This window comes from Thermobia domestica, chromosome 3, assembly GCF_964235325.1.
Source record: "Thermobia domestica chromosome 3, izTheDome1.hap1.1, whole genome shotgun sequence".
Taxonomy (NCBI): domain Eukaryota; kingdom Metazoa; phylum Arthropoda; class Insecta; order Zygentoma; family Lepismatidae; genus Thermobia; species Thermobia domestica.
Window position 1 is genome coordinate 33,666,416 of NC_137456.1, and position 18,891 is coordinate 33,685,306.

Here is an 18,891-nt window from a genome sequence, read left to right on the forward strand (position 1 = left end):
ACACATGAGAAGTGTAGACAAGTCAAACATGTTCATAGAACTCTGCAGTACACCAATGAAATCAAAACGATGGTGTCTTAGAATTTTTGGGTACATGCTAGATTTAGTTGTTGTAAACAGCTGGTTACCTTACAAAAGAAAGTGTAACGCACTTGGGAAATCATCCAAACATCTTAAAGTATTTCGGGCTGATACTGCATCTGCACTAGTATCATGCAGAAAGCCTAAACAAGAGAGACCATCTTTAGAAAGCTTGGGCGAACCTCAAGTGAATATATGTCGACCTGTTGCTACGTGACCATGTGATAATACAAGGAAAGAGTTTGTTGTTCACTAGCCAGCCCACACATCTAAGGGAAGATGTCGTTTTTGTAAGTCGGGAGTGACAAGTTCACTAAATAATTGCTTTATGCAGTTCCATCTGTGTATATGTATCACGATAAGGAATGATTTTGTCACTTGGTAATTGATATCTTTTCTAGACCCTAAGACATTGTTACACTACGTTGATATATTCAAATTTAAAAATATAAAAAATGAAATAAAAAAGAAGAATATTCTATAAAACTACGCATATATTTGAATATCATATTTATTCAATCTGTATTTTCAGCGAAATGTAAATATTATTATTTTTTCTATGTGGACTTCTACATTTTCTTATAAATTAATATTCGAGATTTAGATATTAAATCCTATAAAGTAAACAACTCTTATAATGTTTCATTTATTTCTCCTTTCTTATAAGACTAATTTTCTTTATTACTATATGGCTACAAGTACTCAAAAATCACTTTGCGGAAAACTGTGCAATGTAACCATTTGGACACAACTCAGTTCTCGAAAACTATTGGCGGGAAAATTTAGAAAACTACTTTCAAATGATATACAAACCAAATAGACGACATACTGCAAATATCATAATTTTTTGATAATTTTCAAAGGTAGTGAACTGTTAAGGGTTAAGTTAGGTACCACCCCGGCATTTGCAATGTAGTGGCAATGAGGAAAACCCGGGAAAATTTCATTCAGGGTGTCTGGCCTGAAAAAGCGTTTTACACTTTTTCAACAAAAACGTTGAAACAGTTGTGATCTGGATGTTCGTGAAATTCGCTTTTTAGGGCACACATAATCACTTCAGAGGCCTGAGAAAGCAATAAGAATTTCACTCTTAATATGAAAATTTGTATTTGTACATACATAGATAGGTTTTTCAAAACTACAGTTTCATCTTTGTACCTAGTACCTACATTCCTTCTGGGTTGGGCAACGAGATTTTCAGCAGCAGCCCCTCGTAAATTATATATACATAGCATATAGTACTAGACAAATGTGTTACTCGTAGCATACGCTTAAGTAATTTAATTTATGTTTAGGTTTCAAAAGTTGCATTGAAAAATATTTCATTTGCAGACGTTACTTATTTGTTAGTTAAAAATTTAACTTGAAATAAGTTTATCATATAGGTCTAATATAAAAACAACAACGAAATACTCAATGCAATCTAAAGTAAGTAAACATAATAAATGTCATTTTTGGTGTGAAAAATAGCCGCCCCCCCGAAAATGTATCTGCCCCTCCTTTGCCCCCCTAAGAACTTAAAGCTGGCGTCGTCACTGTACAAGAGCGTGTGTATATATGTATATATCAATGAGTTGAGTCTCAATGCTCCTCCGTTCTTAACATTGAATCGTATTTAGGTAAATATACATAGTTTTAATCGCACAAACTGGTAGTGTATATTTATAATCTTTCTGTTATTTATTGCCGTAAGGTCTTATGCGCGGAACACCATCTTATTTAACACCTATTTTTATATAGTAAGTGGAATTCACAACAAACTATATAGCCTACTATGTTTTTCCCTCCGTAAAATACTTTTCGGTGGCGCACTCGCAGGGTTATAATGTCATAAAAATGAAATTTAAATATAAAAAAGGATATTTGTGTAAATATGAATAAGACACTATATGAACGATGTAACAAATATATACTATATACAAACAGGCGTAGTAGCTCTCAGACACAAACAAAACTGCAAAACTAAAGTTTGTAAGAACTGTAAGAAAGAAAAATATAAAGCTCGTTTTAGATATATAGAAAAAGATTCTCTTTGTCGTGAATGTCTGTACGAAACGACACCAACCTTAACGGGTTTAATGTGTCGAAAAGAGTTTAAAATAATCCCAAGGTATCCTAATGCTAAAAAGTATAACTAACTAATTACTCTACTTAACCTAACTTAAACTTTACGATGCGAAAATGTGAGAAGAAGAAAATGTGATCGTTGTGAGCATATCGTGCTACTCACATGATGACGGAATCATGAATGTTGGGTTAGCTTTTCTCTTTATTTATCAATACAATTGTTGAAAATTTTCCATAGTGTGTAAGCTCAAAAGTTGAGAGGTCACATTCGTAGACGGGCATGACGCATTAATAATAGATTGGTTCATTAACTTGACTTATGCTTCCGAATTCTAGAAACACTCACTTTTATCAGCCGTATAAAGCTTGTAGCCAGTAACAAAACATCCAGCTAATAAATATACTGAAAGATTAACCGGGCAATTAGCCATTTACTAAGGCCTAAATCTTACTCTCCATCTTAAGATGGAAAAGGATTTCTCTTGAGTTATATTTTCCTGAAAACCAGAAGTATTCCGTTTCGCAGAAAATTTTCGGAAAACGATATACTGAAATTTTCCGGAAAAGAAGAAATCAGAAAATGGAAATTTTCTGTAAAAGCAGAAACGAAATATTTTCCCGAAAAACTAAAACGGAAAATTTTGAGGAAAATTGGGAACAGAAAACTTTATGGAAAACGGATAATGTTATTTCTGGAAATCAGAAACAATTTTCCCGAAAATGGCCATCCCTAGTGCACACGTATTAGGAATACTCACAAACATGGAAATTGAATGAAAAGAAAACTAAAGGTTTCAGCGATCAGCATACAATTCCCAATTCATGTACAGTTCAAATATACAAAATCAGTCAATATTTAGTTGAAATTACTGAAAGAGATAAAAAATTCATAATTAAAACTTCAAGTTTGAACCTGCGCTTGCAGCGATCTAAGAATGAATAAAGTGACTATTTTTTTTTTCTTAAGAATGAATAAAATTTCCTTCCTAAGGTCGGTCAGTGACCGAAACATGAGAATATTAATTAGTTTCTTACTTCAGGCTGCAAACAATGTCAATAATATAGCAAATTAGTACACTACAATTTTGCTCTAAGATATTCAAGTATATTCAAATACTTGGTAATAAATATATAAATAAATAAATAACTTGCATTTTAAATAAACCTTAAATTCTGTTAATTTTCTTATCATTTGTGTTATTAGGAACGTCGTACATCTTTGAAAAACATGCATCATATCTTTCACTAAGCTGTTTCCCTAATGAGTGGCGCAGACCTTTTCCTCTGTACCGACTTGTGACGTACAAACATGGTGGTCGTTGTTTTAAGCGCACGAGTCGCAGAACATAATTCAATGGCATATTTCGACTAGTTAAAATCGTCGCATGAGCGAAAGGAAGTGTTCTCCGTAATCAACTAGCTCTGAAGAGTAATAAATGGAAATGTCTATTGCTCGCCGGTCTCAATAACGAGGTGAGCGTTAGGCACCGACAATTTCGGATGTCCTCTCGAAAACCTCACTGACGATCGGGTGGTCACTCAAACCACAACGCACACAAGTATCACTCATACATGCAACAAAGACACACTGGATAAAACGATACTATGCTTATTTATTAAAATACTATTAAAATAAAGTAGTAGAAAAACAATCGCAACCCTCCACACTGTAATATATATATTATTTTCACTAACAAAATCACACTTCTCTTTTTCACTACACTATAGCCCTTTATCAATTTTATATATATGTACAAGATTATGATTGGAGTTTCACTCTAGATGCTCATCTCACACCGTTAATGCACATGGGAGATTAGAACTATGGGGGTGTCGCCGGGATGATCGCGCGAAGTAACTTGTTGCTGCTTCAAAAAATCCTTAGACGTCGACGTTAGTCTTCAGTAAAAGTATGTAGACAGTCGCCCAAAATGGAATGAGAATGTTGGAGGGCGCGTTTACAACTGATACGCACTAGGTGGTGAACCTGGCTATTCACTGATTGGGGTTAGCCATATCTAGGTCCTTGACTGGCTAATAAAGTGTGCCCCTTAGCACAACATTATGCTTGATGCCTGATGCAACGTACGTGGGTACTGCTTTAAAATACGGAGTAACACTCCTAGAACTTAGAAGTTCGAGATACGAGCTGCGTTGATCCCCTGGTCAATGCTGGCAATTCATTCCAGAAAGTACCCAGGTTAAATCACCTGTACGTTCATGCAAATACAATATAAAAAAAGAATTAACGTTAATTTCAGTCCACTGGTCACGACGCACAAAACATTGCGATAACTCGGGTGTCACAACGTTTAGATAACGAACTGAATATACGACATGGCTGTCGTCGTTCTGGCGATCAGACACCTGTTGTGCAATATTTCCATAAATGATTGCAAACTACACTTGATTCAGTTCCAAATAACTATAGAGCATAGTTTTTGCATATTAACGTGTAAGGAAGAAACACTGAAAAGCTTTGTCGCTCACTAAGATATTCTCACCAGAAAGCAACGCTTTAGATATATATGTGTGAACGATAAAAGTTTCCTTTGTCCTGTTGCGTGAGAAGCAAAACAGTTCTCATTGAACAAAGAACTTATTTGAATTGCAGAATAAAGTAAAAATCGAAAAAAATTACTGTTTTACTAAATATATAAAACGTCCATAAAACTACTTCTGTAACCTAGTGTTGGTTATAGATTGGGTCCCCGCAAAACCAACCTGTTAAGTGTATGGGGAGTACAGGTTGAGATCTCTTGTCCGTTTAATAAAATTGGAATAAATTTATTTTCTCACCAAAAATTGTTAAGCTAGTTGGCAATACTGTGATATGGTGTGAGATTTCGTGGATAGAGTTCAATGATTTTTTTTACCTGAAAAACGGCTATTGAAAAATAGTTAAATAACTTTTTGGTCACGGAACGCAAAAAAACATGCTGAGGTTCCTGCATGAGCAGTATCCAATTCGACTGTTCCGTAAGTAATAAAATCCTCTTGAATGACGGTGCAGTTGGGTTTCCTTTTCTCCTGTCTCTTCGTATATAGAAGTCCATGTTGTCTTCATCTGGTGAACGTCCCACGTTGTTTTCCGACGTTGAGTTGATGAGGGAAAAGGGAAGAGTTTTTGTTTTAATTCTCTGATGTAAGAACGAAATATGGCTTTTATCACCTGTATGATAACTTTTTTCAGTGCAAGTGAGCAGAAAGCGTTCATATTGCTATTAATTATTGCTTTTGAAAAATAATACTTTCCATAAAATGTTATTAAGTGTTCCGTTCCGATCACTCTATATTTTATAATATGAAGTAAATGTATATACTCAATAACTATTCATGAAAATATTGATTTAAAGAACTATCAAACATCTCAATAAACTTAGTAATTTTCTCCTTCAGAATATACTTATATCTGTATTTAAAACATTAAAATGTGAATAAATAGGCAAGTAGCAAAAAATGGAAAACGTATTAAAATATATTATCAAAGTTTAGATATTATTGTAATATATTTGAAAAATATGAAAAACATAAAATAAAATAAAAATAAAATGAATAAGAATGTAAACACACTATAGTTGACAATATACAAACAAGATAAGGTTTTCACCTGTATGTCCCTTTCTTAAATAAAGTTAGTGTTTCGTGTTATTTAGTGAAAAATAACGAAAAATCATTTTTCAAAAAAAAGTAAATAAATAAATTTAAGTGTCAAAGCTGACGTTCATAGTGATTCCAATAAGGAAAGATGATTCTGTATATTAAGAAATGAGATTGTGATTTCGTTCACATGTATGAAGAAAATTCGGTACGCCATAAAATCAAAGTAATATTTGCTTGCCATGTTAGATTCAGTTCGGCATTAGGTTCAGTTTTGATTTTCATATTATAATCTATAGGTTTCGATTCTTCGTATAGCATTTTAATACCTTTTCCTTGCGTTTTTACTCGTTCGGAAATATCTTCGATACGGTAGTTCATCTAATTTAATTTATCGACTATATCAATTTGTAAACTAACGCAGCGCTCCTTATTAGCCTAACACACATCCCGGGGTGATTCCAACTGACCCTGCAGGGATTGTGTGTATTCATGCAAGCCTCCTAATTGGTTCTGAGTTTTACAAACTTTGGCTCTATATGTTCTACACGATGAAATGTTTCTTCAGTTTGTTACCTAACTTCGATGCTGTTCTGTGTGGTGAGTTCGATTGCATGTTTAGTACTATGATTGACTTCAGCAAGTTTGTTATGAATCTTAAGTGTTATGCCATCATACTTTTGTTCAAAGATTTCGTTCCTACGTTTCCTTTTGGCTTCTACAGTCTTAATACCTCGTACTAATTTTTGTTTTTTTCGCGACATTCTTTTTGTACATCGTCTAACTTCTGACCTACCTCTTCAACTCAACAACATTATCCTTAAATAGAGCAAAATTATCTTCGTTTTTATCTATATTTTGCTCTAATCTACAAAAATTCTCCTCACTTTTTTCTGCTTTTTGTTCTAATGTAGCAAAATTCTCTGTAAGATGAGCAAAATTCTCGTCAGAATGAGCATGATTCTCTTGAAAAGTATCTTTATGTTAGTCATCAAATCTACTTCCTGATATGTCATCTTGAACAACATATAATAAACTATCACTAAAACATATGATTAAAATGACTTGAAATCGAAACTATTATTTATTTGTTTAACCAGATTGCTATTTCTGAGCTGGGGAAGAAATGATATAATATTAATCTTATGAATATTCAGCCGTCAACAGTCTCGATTCGTGTTGCTAATTCGGATGTCACATAATATGTACTGGTATTCACTTCGTATTCGAGCACAAACGGTTTTTGCTCGGGTCGCTCGTTCGGAGGCCAAAATCCTTATAACCATTTTCTGGGGTCTGTCCTCCGTTATCCTACCAATGAGTATTTTCAGAAGACCCGGACTTACCTGGGTAAGACGTTGAAGGAGATCTCCAGAATGAGACTTGTTCCTTCTTTCATTTCCCAACTGCTTTCCAACGAAATTCTACCTGACCTGTCTTACCAAAATTTGAAACTTTTTAGTACAACCCTGTATAGGAAACTGTTGGGGACTGTGCGACAAATATTTTTACTTTCAGTCATTGTACTTTTGAAAATATGACACATATGTTTTCCTGTTTTGACATCTGTCTCACAGTTTCAGCTTTTCCTTTGGAGTGACCACAGAGTTTACAATGACGTTTATGCTGACATTTTAAGCGAATACTATTGTGCACAGTACAATTTAGAGAGTCTAGACTTGTTCCGTCTTCCTTTATTCCCCAACAGCTTTACAACGAAATTCTACTTGACCTGCCTTACTAAAATTTGAAAATTTTGAGTACGACCCTGTCTGGGATCCTGTGGAGGAACCTGGGACAAATATTTTTACTTTCAGTCATTGTACTTTTGAAAATATGACACATATGTTTTCCTGTTTTGACATCTGTCTCACAGTTTCAGCTTTTTTGGAGTGGCCATAGTCTTTAGAATGACGTTTTTGCTAACATTTTGATTGGCTGCTATTTTGGATAGGGTAATTTTAGGGAGTCGAGACTCGTTCCGTCTTCTTTCATTTCCCAACGGATTTCCAACGATATGCTACTTGACCCACTTATCTTTTGCAATTTTTAGTTGGACCCCGCCTTGGACCCTGCGGGTGGCCCGGGAACGACATTCTTGCTTTGATACGTTGAACTTTTAAAATAATCAAACACATGTTTTCCTGTTTTGGCATCTGTCTCATCGTTTGTGATTGCTAGGAGTGGAAACGGATTTTCTGGGTATCTTGTATATTCATATAACTCGCACAGTAAATTAATTCGGAAATATTCCATTACAGTTTCGTAATAGGTGTCATTAGTACTTCGACTGGTATATAAACCATCTTCCAATTTGATACATAATCTCCCTCTCTTCCCTTGTCAAAGATTTACTGAAACTGAAAATGATTAGTTGTGGCATTCTTGGGACTAGTTCCCATTGCGAGCGGCAATAGCTGTATGCTGTCCACGCACACCCCTGAGATAGTGGCGTGCCCGTCTCTGGCCTTGTAGGACTTGCGCTTAACAGTTTGTTTTCGAGATATCGAGATATAAACAGAAAGGTAGTTTGGCAATCATGCTAACTGTAAACCAGATAAGGTTTGCTGTCTGTTAATCCTTTTGTATCTTGTGTTGTATGTTCGTGCGCTGTTTTTCTATGGAAGGCGAGTATAACTTTCATTCCCAGACAATACTCAGTCGGCAACAAGAGAATAAAAACTAACCGGGTAAACGAAGAAGAGGAGGAGGATCATGGAAGGTTTTCTAGCGAATGATGTATATAAGATTATTAAAAAATATTAAGCTTCTCCCAGCTGAAACGAAGACTGCCTATTGTGAAAAGTAAATATGGACAGTGTAGATTTTGCGAGATATGCAGTCTGTCAAATATATGATAGGATTAAGATTATATAAGTAAAATTTTGTGATAGTGGGAAGTGCTCAGATGGTCTATGGCACATACATTTGTGAAAACTATCTGCGTAATTACAATAAATCAACCATGTATCAGAATTTACATAATTTATTGCAACAAACACAGTCGTTCATTTACAATAAGGTAAGTGGTGTTTCAGCACTATACGGCCGTAACAGATTTTCACACGCAATCATGCGCTAATAGCGTGTACCCACTACAGTCGTTTCTTACATTGATTTACTCAGGTTGTAGCACGTGACCCTCTTAACCTGAATTTGAAGCCAATCTTAGCCTAAATTTGAAAAAATCAAGCTTTAGTCAAACAGCTAGGCTTTTCCTAGAGTACCTGATAAAACCGGAAGGGATCAAGAAGGATCCGAAACCATCAAGTCAATACTTCAATATATTCGGCCAATCAGTGCGAAGATGTTACAACGCTTCTTGGGGTTCCTGCAGTACCAACATCGGTTGCTAGAGAATTTAGCTGAAGTGGCCGCACCCTTGCACTCTCTCCTGATGAAAGGCAAGAAATGGAAACGGAATGATGTTGAAGTGATGTTGAAAATGATTATAGTAAAGGACTGGTAGAAGAGATGGTACACTCAAGTTCAAAGATTATGGTTAATTCGACCGGAGTGAGCTTAGTCTAGTTCTTAGACACTGGAAGTAAAGTGTCATTAATGGCTCAAGAAGTGCGGCAAAAGGTGAGTTATGATGTGTGTCGCCATAGGTTATTTCCTGCATCAGATATCATTAGTAGATTATCCGGCTAAGAGTAGAAAATTTCTTGGTCAAATTGAAATCTTGGCAAACATCGAAGATATTGAAATGAATATACGAGTGTTTGTTGTGGAAAAGATGAGCCAGGACTGCTATTAGGATTAGACACCCTAGATAAGTTAGGAGCAATTATACATTTCCGAGATAAGACTGTAATGCTGAAGTCACTGACAAATTATATTATATGCAAGATTATACCTATATTACCAGATGAAGAGAACGCTGAAGAGGTCTTTCTGTGCCATAATCAGAAGGACAGGTCATGCAAGCCACTGTATGACATGCCTAATGATGAACTGGAAGAAATAGTTCAGACGGCAGGTGTTTTACATGACACATGACGGCAGAGAGGCCAAAAAGATATATTATTTATTTACTTACTGAATATCGTGATATATTTAAGGATCATCCAGGATTGCAGAGGTTGTCAGTATAAGACGGATGTAAAAACTGATGGTACAATTATACGTCGCAAATATCCCATTCCTTTAAGTATCGCCCACAGATTAGTCGAGAGATACATACATTTTCGCTGCAGGATTAATTCAGCCTACTGAGTCTATACATTGTAATCAGATCCTCGTTGTTTCAAAGAAGGGAACGGAGAAGATAAAAATGTGCTTAGACCTCCGTGAGGTCACCAAGTACGTATCGTTGAAACATATTAAACAGAACCCATCGAAGTTATATTTGCTAAGATCCCGTATAAGCCTTACCAGACACAAATTTATCTCGTCCAAAGTTACCATGGGATACCATTACATCCCGAGTCCAGACAGTTTTCCGGTTTCAATTTTGAAGCTCAAAATTGGGGATTTACGAGCCATGCCCTACAGTTATGTTAACGGATCATCGGCTCAGGCTTTGGCATTGCAACAAGTACTATCGATCCAACAACTGCGCTCATCGTTTGTCAGGTATATAGACGACCTTAAAATTGCAGACGACAGCTTCGATGAACATCTAAAACACCTCAGGATATTATTCCAAGCTATTCGTGAAGCTAATCTTAACCTGAATTTCAAGAAATCAAGTTTTTGTCAAACAGTTAGGCCTTCCCTAGGGTACGTGGTAACACCGGAAGAGATCAAGAATGATCCGGAAGCCATCAGACCAATACTTCAATATCTTCGGCCAACCAGTACTAAGATGTTACAATGCTTCTTGGGTTTTCGGCAGTACCTAGAAAATTTTGCTGAAGTAGCCGCAACCTTGTACACTCTCCTGAAGAAAAGCAAGAAATGGAAATGAACAGGAGAGTGTGAGCAGTATTTCGAGATCTTGAAGCAGATAGTATGCAAAAATCTAATGTTATGCCATCCTGGTTTGAATAATGAATTTATTCTTAGAACGGACGCACCACATGTGTCGCTAGCAGCATCCCTCCAACAGGTTCAGAATGGGAAAATGAAGGTAATACAACATGCCAGTCATACACTAACACCGGCTGAGAAGAATTATCGCTCTTCGCAACTTGAATGCCTAGCAATAATATTTGCAGTTTGAAAGTGGTACAAATTACTGCTAGGATATAAATTTAAAACTTTAAGTGACAACAAAGCCTTGTCCTGGTTGAGAAATGATAAAAGTGGAACTCGAGATTGCTTAGATGGAGCATGGAACTGTATCAATATGATTACGAAGTTATTCACGTGAAAGATACACACAATATAGGACTAGATGCCCTCTTCCGAGTATCAGCCAAAGATGAACAATATCATATCCATACATACCACACGATTCGATACAAAGTTTTCGCTGTCAAACCACGTTGCACAGAGAAAGGACGAACGACTTTTACCTATTATTCAGGCTTTGGAAGGAGACAACGGCTCAGAAGAGAAACTCAAGAAACATAAAGAACACTATCAAATCGACCATGGAATACTAATGATAAAGGACTATCACTTTCCTGACAAGCGTAGAATATGAACACCTAAGGTTTTGGTGCCATGTATAGTGAAGGCATGGCATGAAAACGCTGGACATCGGGGATTTGATAGAACATTAGCCAAGATCCAAAAATAAAGCGTGTTTACTGTACAAAGCAAACAAACAAAAGGGACCTTGCATCTTAGCCATTGCTGACTTTATCTGGATTCATTGTTTAAGGAAGGATCCTCTTGTGTCTGATATTTGTCTTCAACGATAGTTTAGAAAACATTTATAAGGTATTTCATGAAATTAGCGATACATTACGAAAGCAATAAGAATGATAATGTGGCTGAAAACTTCCGCCTCAACCAATAAAAAGCAGCGCAGTTTATCTTCTAATGTATTTTTAATTTTGAAAAAATTGAGATTGGTCTTAAAATTTGTAACTTAGAGAAATAAATCTTTCACACGGAAAACAAATCATAACCCTGCTGACTTTAAATCCTTGTGTTTTCCATTGTTAAATGTAACATGCAACTAAGCAAAATAAACCAGAAATGAAATTAGAAAACTAATTGTCAAAATCAAGCCTTTCGCTTTTAACTCTTTAGATTGCTTTTGTGTGTGAGTGTGTGCATAACTAGTAAGGAAGACACATTGTTTTTTTTATGTTAAACATCTTCTGGTACACATTGTTCAGCATTTAATAAGCTACTACATAAACTTACTATTTCGTGTGATCTTAGATGTAATATAACATTAGGATTCTTGTCAGTAAATTTCCTGACCTATTAAAACACGCAAAAATTAAACTTCTATATAGAAAGGCGCAAAAACAAATGCAGATATCTTTAGACCGAAATCAATATATTCTCCTTTCTCAATGATATTTGAATCTTTATTACTTATCCAAATTATTATTTTTCTTTCCAAGCACATTATTTTTACGTCGCAGCATGGATTTCAAAAGAACAGATCAACCACAACACCAATGTATAATTATACTGAACAGGTACGGGAAGCATTGGATATGGGGAAGAAGTGTTTAGATATTTTTCTGTACTTCTCAAACGCTTTTGATTTAGTACCCCATAATATGCTAATTGAGCAAAAAGTTTATGGCTTACGCGGAGTTGTAAATGACTGGTTAAAATCGTATCTGGAAAACCGGACTCAATCGGTCGAAATAATATACACGAATAAAGAAACGACATCTCGCAGTTATTTCTTGTCGCATTCCAACCCAGTTTTAAGCAGTGTTCCACAGGGCTCGGTTTTTGGACCTGTCCTTTTCCTGCTATACTTCAATGATCTTTCTAACTACATTCACTCAGTGGCATCAACCTTATATGCAGATGATACAAGTATTCTCATTACAGGTGAAAATTATGACACACTACAACAGGAAATAGAAAGCATAAACAATCAATTACAACAATGGTTTACTTTACACTGTTTAAAAGTAAATACAGAAAAAATGGTGGCCTTGAACTTTCACCATTTACGAAACAAACATACGACATAAATGTAGCAATCATGAATTCTGGCTTAAAGTATGTAACATCAACAAATTTCTTAGGTTTTCATGTAAGTAATACTCTCACCTGGGACACCCATGTAAAGTTTTTAGCAAAAAACTTAATAAGGTTTTCTATGCCTTGAAACTTTTTAAAATATTTTGGATATAAATAGCAGTAGAAGCATTTATTTTGGTATTTTTCAATCTTTGTTAATGTATGGCATTATCTCCTGGGGAAATGATACAAAAATTAAATTAATATTTTCCGTATTAAAAAAAATATTATTAGAGTATTAGCCAATGCCAAAGTAAACCAAGCATGTAAAAAAGTTTTTATGAGACTAGAAATATTACCACTATCATGTCTTTATGTGTTACAGTTATTAATTTTCACGCGCCAGAATACATTCTTTGGCAATAATGGAAACTTTCGCTGTCATAAAACTAGATATAGGGAAAATCTCCACATTCGAAATCACCATACATCATTGTTTCAAAACGGTCCCATATACTTTGGTCCAACATTATATACGAGGGTTGGGGCAAAAGTCATGGCAACTATTTTTTTCTTTGCAGATATGTGAACGGATCACATACCTCTATGTGTCATGTGGAAGTCCTGCAGGCATAGTGTGTATGCTGCACGACATATGGATCTGTGATAGCTGGTAGTAGCACAGCGAGAGCTGTGAAATCAGTCTGTTGGTCAGTGTCGTGCGAGATGGAAGTAACCCGTGTTGAGCAGCGCGCTTACATCAAAATATCCGTTCTCCGAGGGAGAAATGAGATGGAATGTCACTGCGAATTAGTGGAAGCCGTTGGGAATAATGCTCTACCATACCGAACAGTGTCAACCAGTGATGAGGAACGTTCGGCACGACCTGTCAGTGTGCGGACCAACGTGGCACGTGCCGTCATCGAGCGGCTCCTGGATGAAGACAGACGATAAACGCTACTGGAGTTGGCGGAGGCAAGTGGCCTCGAGAAACGCACCGTCCACAGGATATTGCGTAATGAGCTGCAACTACGCAAAACCTCATCGCGGTGGGTAAAGCATGCACTAACGGAAGTTCAAAGGTGGATGTGCTGTGTAACATGCTCCGACCACCTTGCACGCTGGCAACAGGACGGCGCCAGTCCTCGGAGTTTCGACATGCTGGATCACCATGCAGGCAGAAGTTCCGTCAGAATCCTTCCTCACTCAAATTGATGATGATCGTCGCGTATGACGTCAGGGGTGTCATTGTTTGCCACTTTGTTCCACATGGCAGAACAGTGACCGAACAGTACTACAGGGACTTCCTGGTGCGACAGGTACGTCGTTGCGTTCGGGAGAAACGTCCGGGTCTTGTGGACAGTGCAATAATCTTGCACGACAATGCAAAACCACATAAAGCAGAGTGTGTAGGGTAGCTTCTGCGACTTTGGGGATGAGAAGAATTGGAGTACCCATCGTACTCTCCTGACATTTCGCTCTGTGGCTTTGATCTCATTCGTGGTAGGCAATTTTCAACACGCAACGACATTGCTAATGCCGTGCGCGAACAGGCCACCCGATTCACTCATGGTGCGGCAAATGCGGAGGTGGATGATATTCAGCGCCTCCCACATCGTTGGCAGCGCGTGGTGCAAGTAGCAGGGGACTAATTTGAAAGTCTTTAGGCCCAGGTTTGTCATGTCAATTGTATGCGTACTGTGTTGTAATTCTTTTGCACCCTGAAGACCATATTGCCCTGTATACTACAAGTAATAAATTAGTGTGTTACGATATTTAAGTGGTTTTCATTGTCCACACATGTAGTTAACACCTTGTCCTTTCGTCTGTATATGTCACATTTTCCAACCGGACTGGTATCTTCATGAAAAAAATAGTTGCCATGACTTTTGCCCCAACCCTCGTAATAACCTTCCTAAAGATATTCATAACATTGAGTCAATGAATGTATTTAAATCAGTTAAAACAGTGGCGAAGGGAAGGGGGCAAGAGGGGCCGCCCCCCAAAGAGGTCCGACAACGTACTTTGATGTTTGTAATTTTTTATATATTTTTATGTTTATATATTTTTTGTTTGTAATTTTTCTATATCTACCTATAAATGCACTTGCCCCCACAAACACACATCCTGGCTACGCTACTGGTTACAAAGAAGTACCTATTGGACAAGTTTTTTATTTAGTAGATGAATGTGTGCTAAATGTAGCTTGTAGGTTGTATAGTGTAATTTTGTCTTAAATAACATGTCTCAAATTCTGTTTCGTTATTGTCTTTTTAGTATAAAATTACTATTTCTTTGTATCTTATTTATTGACGTGTCTGATTCTACGATCGTCTTCCTTCGAGCTCCATGTATGACTATAGATGAAAACAAAATGAAATGTGTGTATAGTTTTCATATTTGAGTATATTCATTCACTCATATGCATTCTTCTGCGTACAAATATGTTCAGATTGACAGACCTAGTTCGTGTTTGGTAGTAGTCCTTCTAGCCATTGTCGGGGCCATGAGTTGAAATTTTCCGTTGTTTATTCTATAGGATACGGATAATGTCAGACTAAACTATCATTGGTACAACTACAGAGCTAACTTTCTTTTGTTGTACAACGATTTTAGAGCAGGATGATCTCCATATTTTCATATTACCAGCTCGTGTAGTTTTTCTTTTACTCTGCAAATGGGAACCTAACATTATATTTGATTGTTTTTTCTTAAAAAAATAAAGGCGTTAGTTTCATTTGCGATCTATTTCATCAAGGTTTCTACTGATCAGTGAAGTCAGGTAAGTCATGGAAAACTCAAGAAAAATGGTGCAAGTCAGGGAAGTTCAGGAAATAAGACTGGAAATAAGGGTAATTTTATAAATTGTGTTTTCTAACATTAATTGTATTACAATTTTAACTTAGCCAACCATTTTAATGGACGTTGTTCATATTTTTATAGAAGGTAACTGGAATGTACATATAAGCAATTGATTACTGTTTGACTCCATAGAATATAATGTTCTTATATATAAATATTCTTTGATATTTATTCCTTATTATATGTCAACGTCATTTGACATCTGTCTCAAAAGTCAGGGAATTTCCTGCCAAAGGTCACATAAAATCAGGGAAACAGAATTCTCCAGATCATTAGGAACCTTGTTTATAAAAATTTTCTTTCTGATTTTACTTCATTAGTTGCCATCATTTCCAGAATGGTTTTATATTATTGACTTCCCTTTTGGAGAAGGAGCATATTTGTTCTCCATTTCAGAAGTATATTTATTTATTTATTTATTTAAGAAGAAGGACACAACAGGTTATTCTACCCAATTACAGTGTTCATACCAGTGTTACATAGAATATCTATAATATATTTGCGAAATCTATTCTGACCCACACTATGTATATCCAGAACATTTTTACATTTACTCAGTTTGTTGTAGACTGCACCCATCCTCCACGTTGGTGACTGTTTTGTTGCATTTGTTCGAGATTTCTTACAATAAAAGAAATTTCCATTGCCCACACGTATGTTTCCATTGGGTACCCTGAGATGAAAGGCAGAGACCAAATCCTTACTATTTAATTTGTTATTTAATATTTTGTACAAGAATATCATGTCATTTAACACTCTTCTGTGATTGAGAGACATTGTGTTAAAATTTTCATTAAGAGAAGTACTATTTTCATATGTGGGGAAGATGCCTGTTCTCTTGTACACCAGAAACCGCAGAAATTTATTTTGAACTCTTTCTATTCTAATAGAGTCTTTCTTCGTGTGGGGGTTCCATATAATAGACGCATATTCTAATTTTGATCTAACAAATGAAAAATATAATTTCAGTAAAACATTCGGTTTATTAAATTCCCTTCCCATTCTCAAAATGAATCCAAGATTTTTGTTTGCGTCATTTACAATTTGATTTATATGATGCTCAAACGATAGTTTGTTATCATATATTACACCCAAATCTTTGATAGTTTGTTCCCCCTTTAACTCTTTACCATCTATCTTATATTGAAATTTAACAACATTCCGTTTCTTAGTGAAGGACACGGTTTTGCATTTATCTGAATTTATGTTTAACAAGTTGCTCTTGCACCATTCTTTTACTCTGTCTAGATCCTCCTGCAAACTGACACAGTCCTGTGCTGTTGTAATTCTCCTATATAATTTTAGATCGTCTGCATAGAGTAGTTTATGTGATGTTTTAATACAATTAGGAAGGTCATTAATGAATATTATAAAAAGTAACGGCCCTAAATTAGATCCTTGTGGGACTCCAGAAACTTGAATATATTCAAATGATCTACAGGATTTATAAACCACATATTGTTTTCTGTCCATCAAATATGACTTCATAAGAGCAATTAACTGATCAGAAAAGTTGAGAAATTTAAGTTTATTCACTAACAACGTGTGGTTTACCTTATCAAATGCTTTCGCAATATCTGTATAAACTACATCTATTTGATTATTACTCTCCAATGTATCAACTAGATGGTCAGTGAAGACAGCGAGATTTGTTACGGTGGATCTGCCAGGAACGAATCCATGCTGATAATCCGATATTACTGGTTTAATGTGGTTTTCAATGCGCTTATAAATTATGCTTTCAAATATCTTTGCAAATGAGTTTAGAATACAAACCGGGCTATAATTTTGAATTTCTTTACTGTCATTATTTTTAGGAATAGAGCAAACTTTGGTAAGTTTCCATTTTGCTGGAAACGTGCTGGTTTGGAGTATTAGGTTAAATAGCATGTGTAAAGGTATAAGAAACTTTCTTCACAACCTTTTATTACATATGATGGTACATCATCGATACCTATCGAACACTTTGATTTTAGTTTTCTGATTGCCATTCGAATCTCGTCCACTTCTATTACCGCTATTTGCAACATATCAATTTTTTCATACATTCCAACTAATGTCGAATCATCTCTTTCAACTAGCAGTGGTGCTCCATCTGTATACACTGATTTAAAGTAGGTTGCAAATGCGTTTACTATATCTTTATCACATGTTAACTCTTTACCCTCATAACACAATACATTACCATTTAAATGCTTTGTTTTACTCTTAATAAAGTTCCAAAACGTAGATGGGTCCTCTTGCATTAAATATTCCGCTCCCTTAACGAAGTTTGTATATGCGACTTGTATATCTTTCTTAATCATTTTTCGAAGTTTATTAAATTCGCGTTTATGTAAATCTATATTTGACTTTCCGAGTCTTATCGCTTTGCGGTGACCTGCTTTCATTTTAATTTTATTTATTATGTCTAGCGTGAACCAGCTAGGATAGTTTCCCGTGCTCTGTTTCTTTTTCGGAATGCATTTGTCAAATGTATTATATAAGGTGGAATAAAACTTTTCAACAGCGCAATCAACATCAGTATGGTCACCCAGTACCTCCCACTCTACCTTTTCCAATTCGTGATATAGTTGATTGTAGTTTGCCTTACTAAAATTATAACCCATTACTTTACTTTGACTTTTTATCTTTACCTTATTGTTCTGTTTGATTTTAATTAATAGCGCAGGGTGGTGTTTGTCCTCTTTAAGTACGGGGGATTCTTCTCTCTCAACCACTACATTATCTAAATTTGTTAATACCAAATCTAGTGTTCTACCTAAACTATTCTGAACATCATTGAATGATTTCAAGTCGTATAATGACATGAAGTTATTTACAAATTTGTACTGCCTCGGGGCACTCATGAAATCGAAACCCGTACCTTTAATGTCTGGTAAATTAAAGTCACCAAGTACAAGGGTGCAGCCTGGTTGACACTTTGATTCAATGTACTGAAATATTTCATCATATTTACAAATGACAGAATTTGGTGGAAAATACACAACACATATATACATTGTTACCCTCTCCCCACTTACTTTCACCAAAAGACAGTCTACGCCATTATTTAGGTCATCATTATATATCAAGCACACTTTATATTTATTTCTTAGTATTGCAAGCATTACCCCTCCCCCCTACTCTTGCCGGTTTTTCTGTCACTACGGATTAGTGAATATCTGGCATCAAAGAGTTCTGAGTCAAAGATACCCTCATGCAACCACGTCTCTGTTATTGCCAAGAAAT

General features: G+C 35.8%; 1 protein-coding gene across 1 annotated transcript; it reads right to left on the minus strand.

The window, feature by feature from the left end:
* Nucleotides 1-17,534: 17,534 nt before the first annotated feature.
* Nucleotides 17,535-18,662, minus strand: LOC145681735 (uncharacterized). The gene has a single exon (XM_081753345.1). It carries the CDS (start codon nucleotides 18,660-18,662, stop codon nucleotides 17,535-17,537), a length of 1,128 nt encoding a protein of 375 aa, XP_081609471.1.
* Between the last annotated feature and the right edge of the window lie 229 nt (nucleotides 18,663-18,891).

Coding starts and splice junctions, on each gene's coding strand:
- LOC145681735 (XM_081753345.1), bottom strand. CDS start 18,662: ATGTATATATGTGTTGTGTATTTTCCACCAAATTCTGTCATTTGTAAA.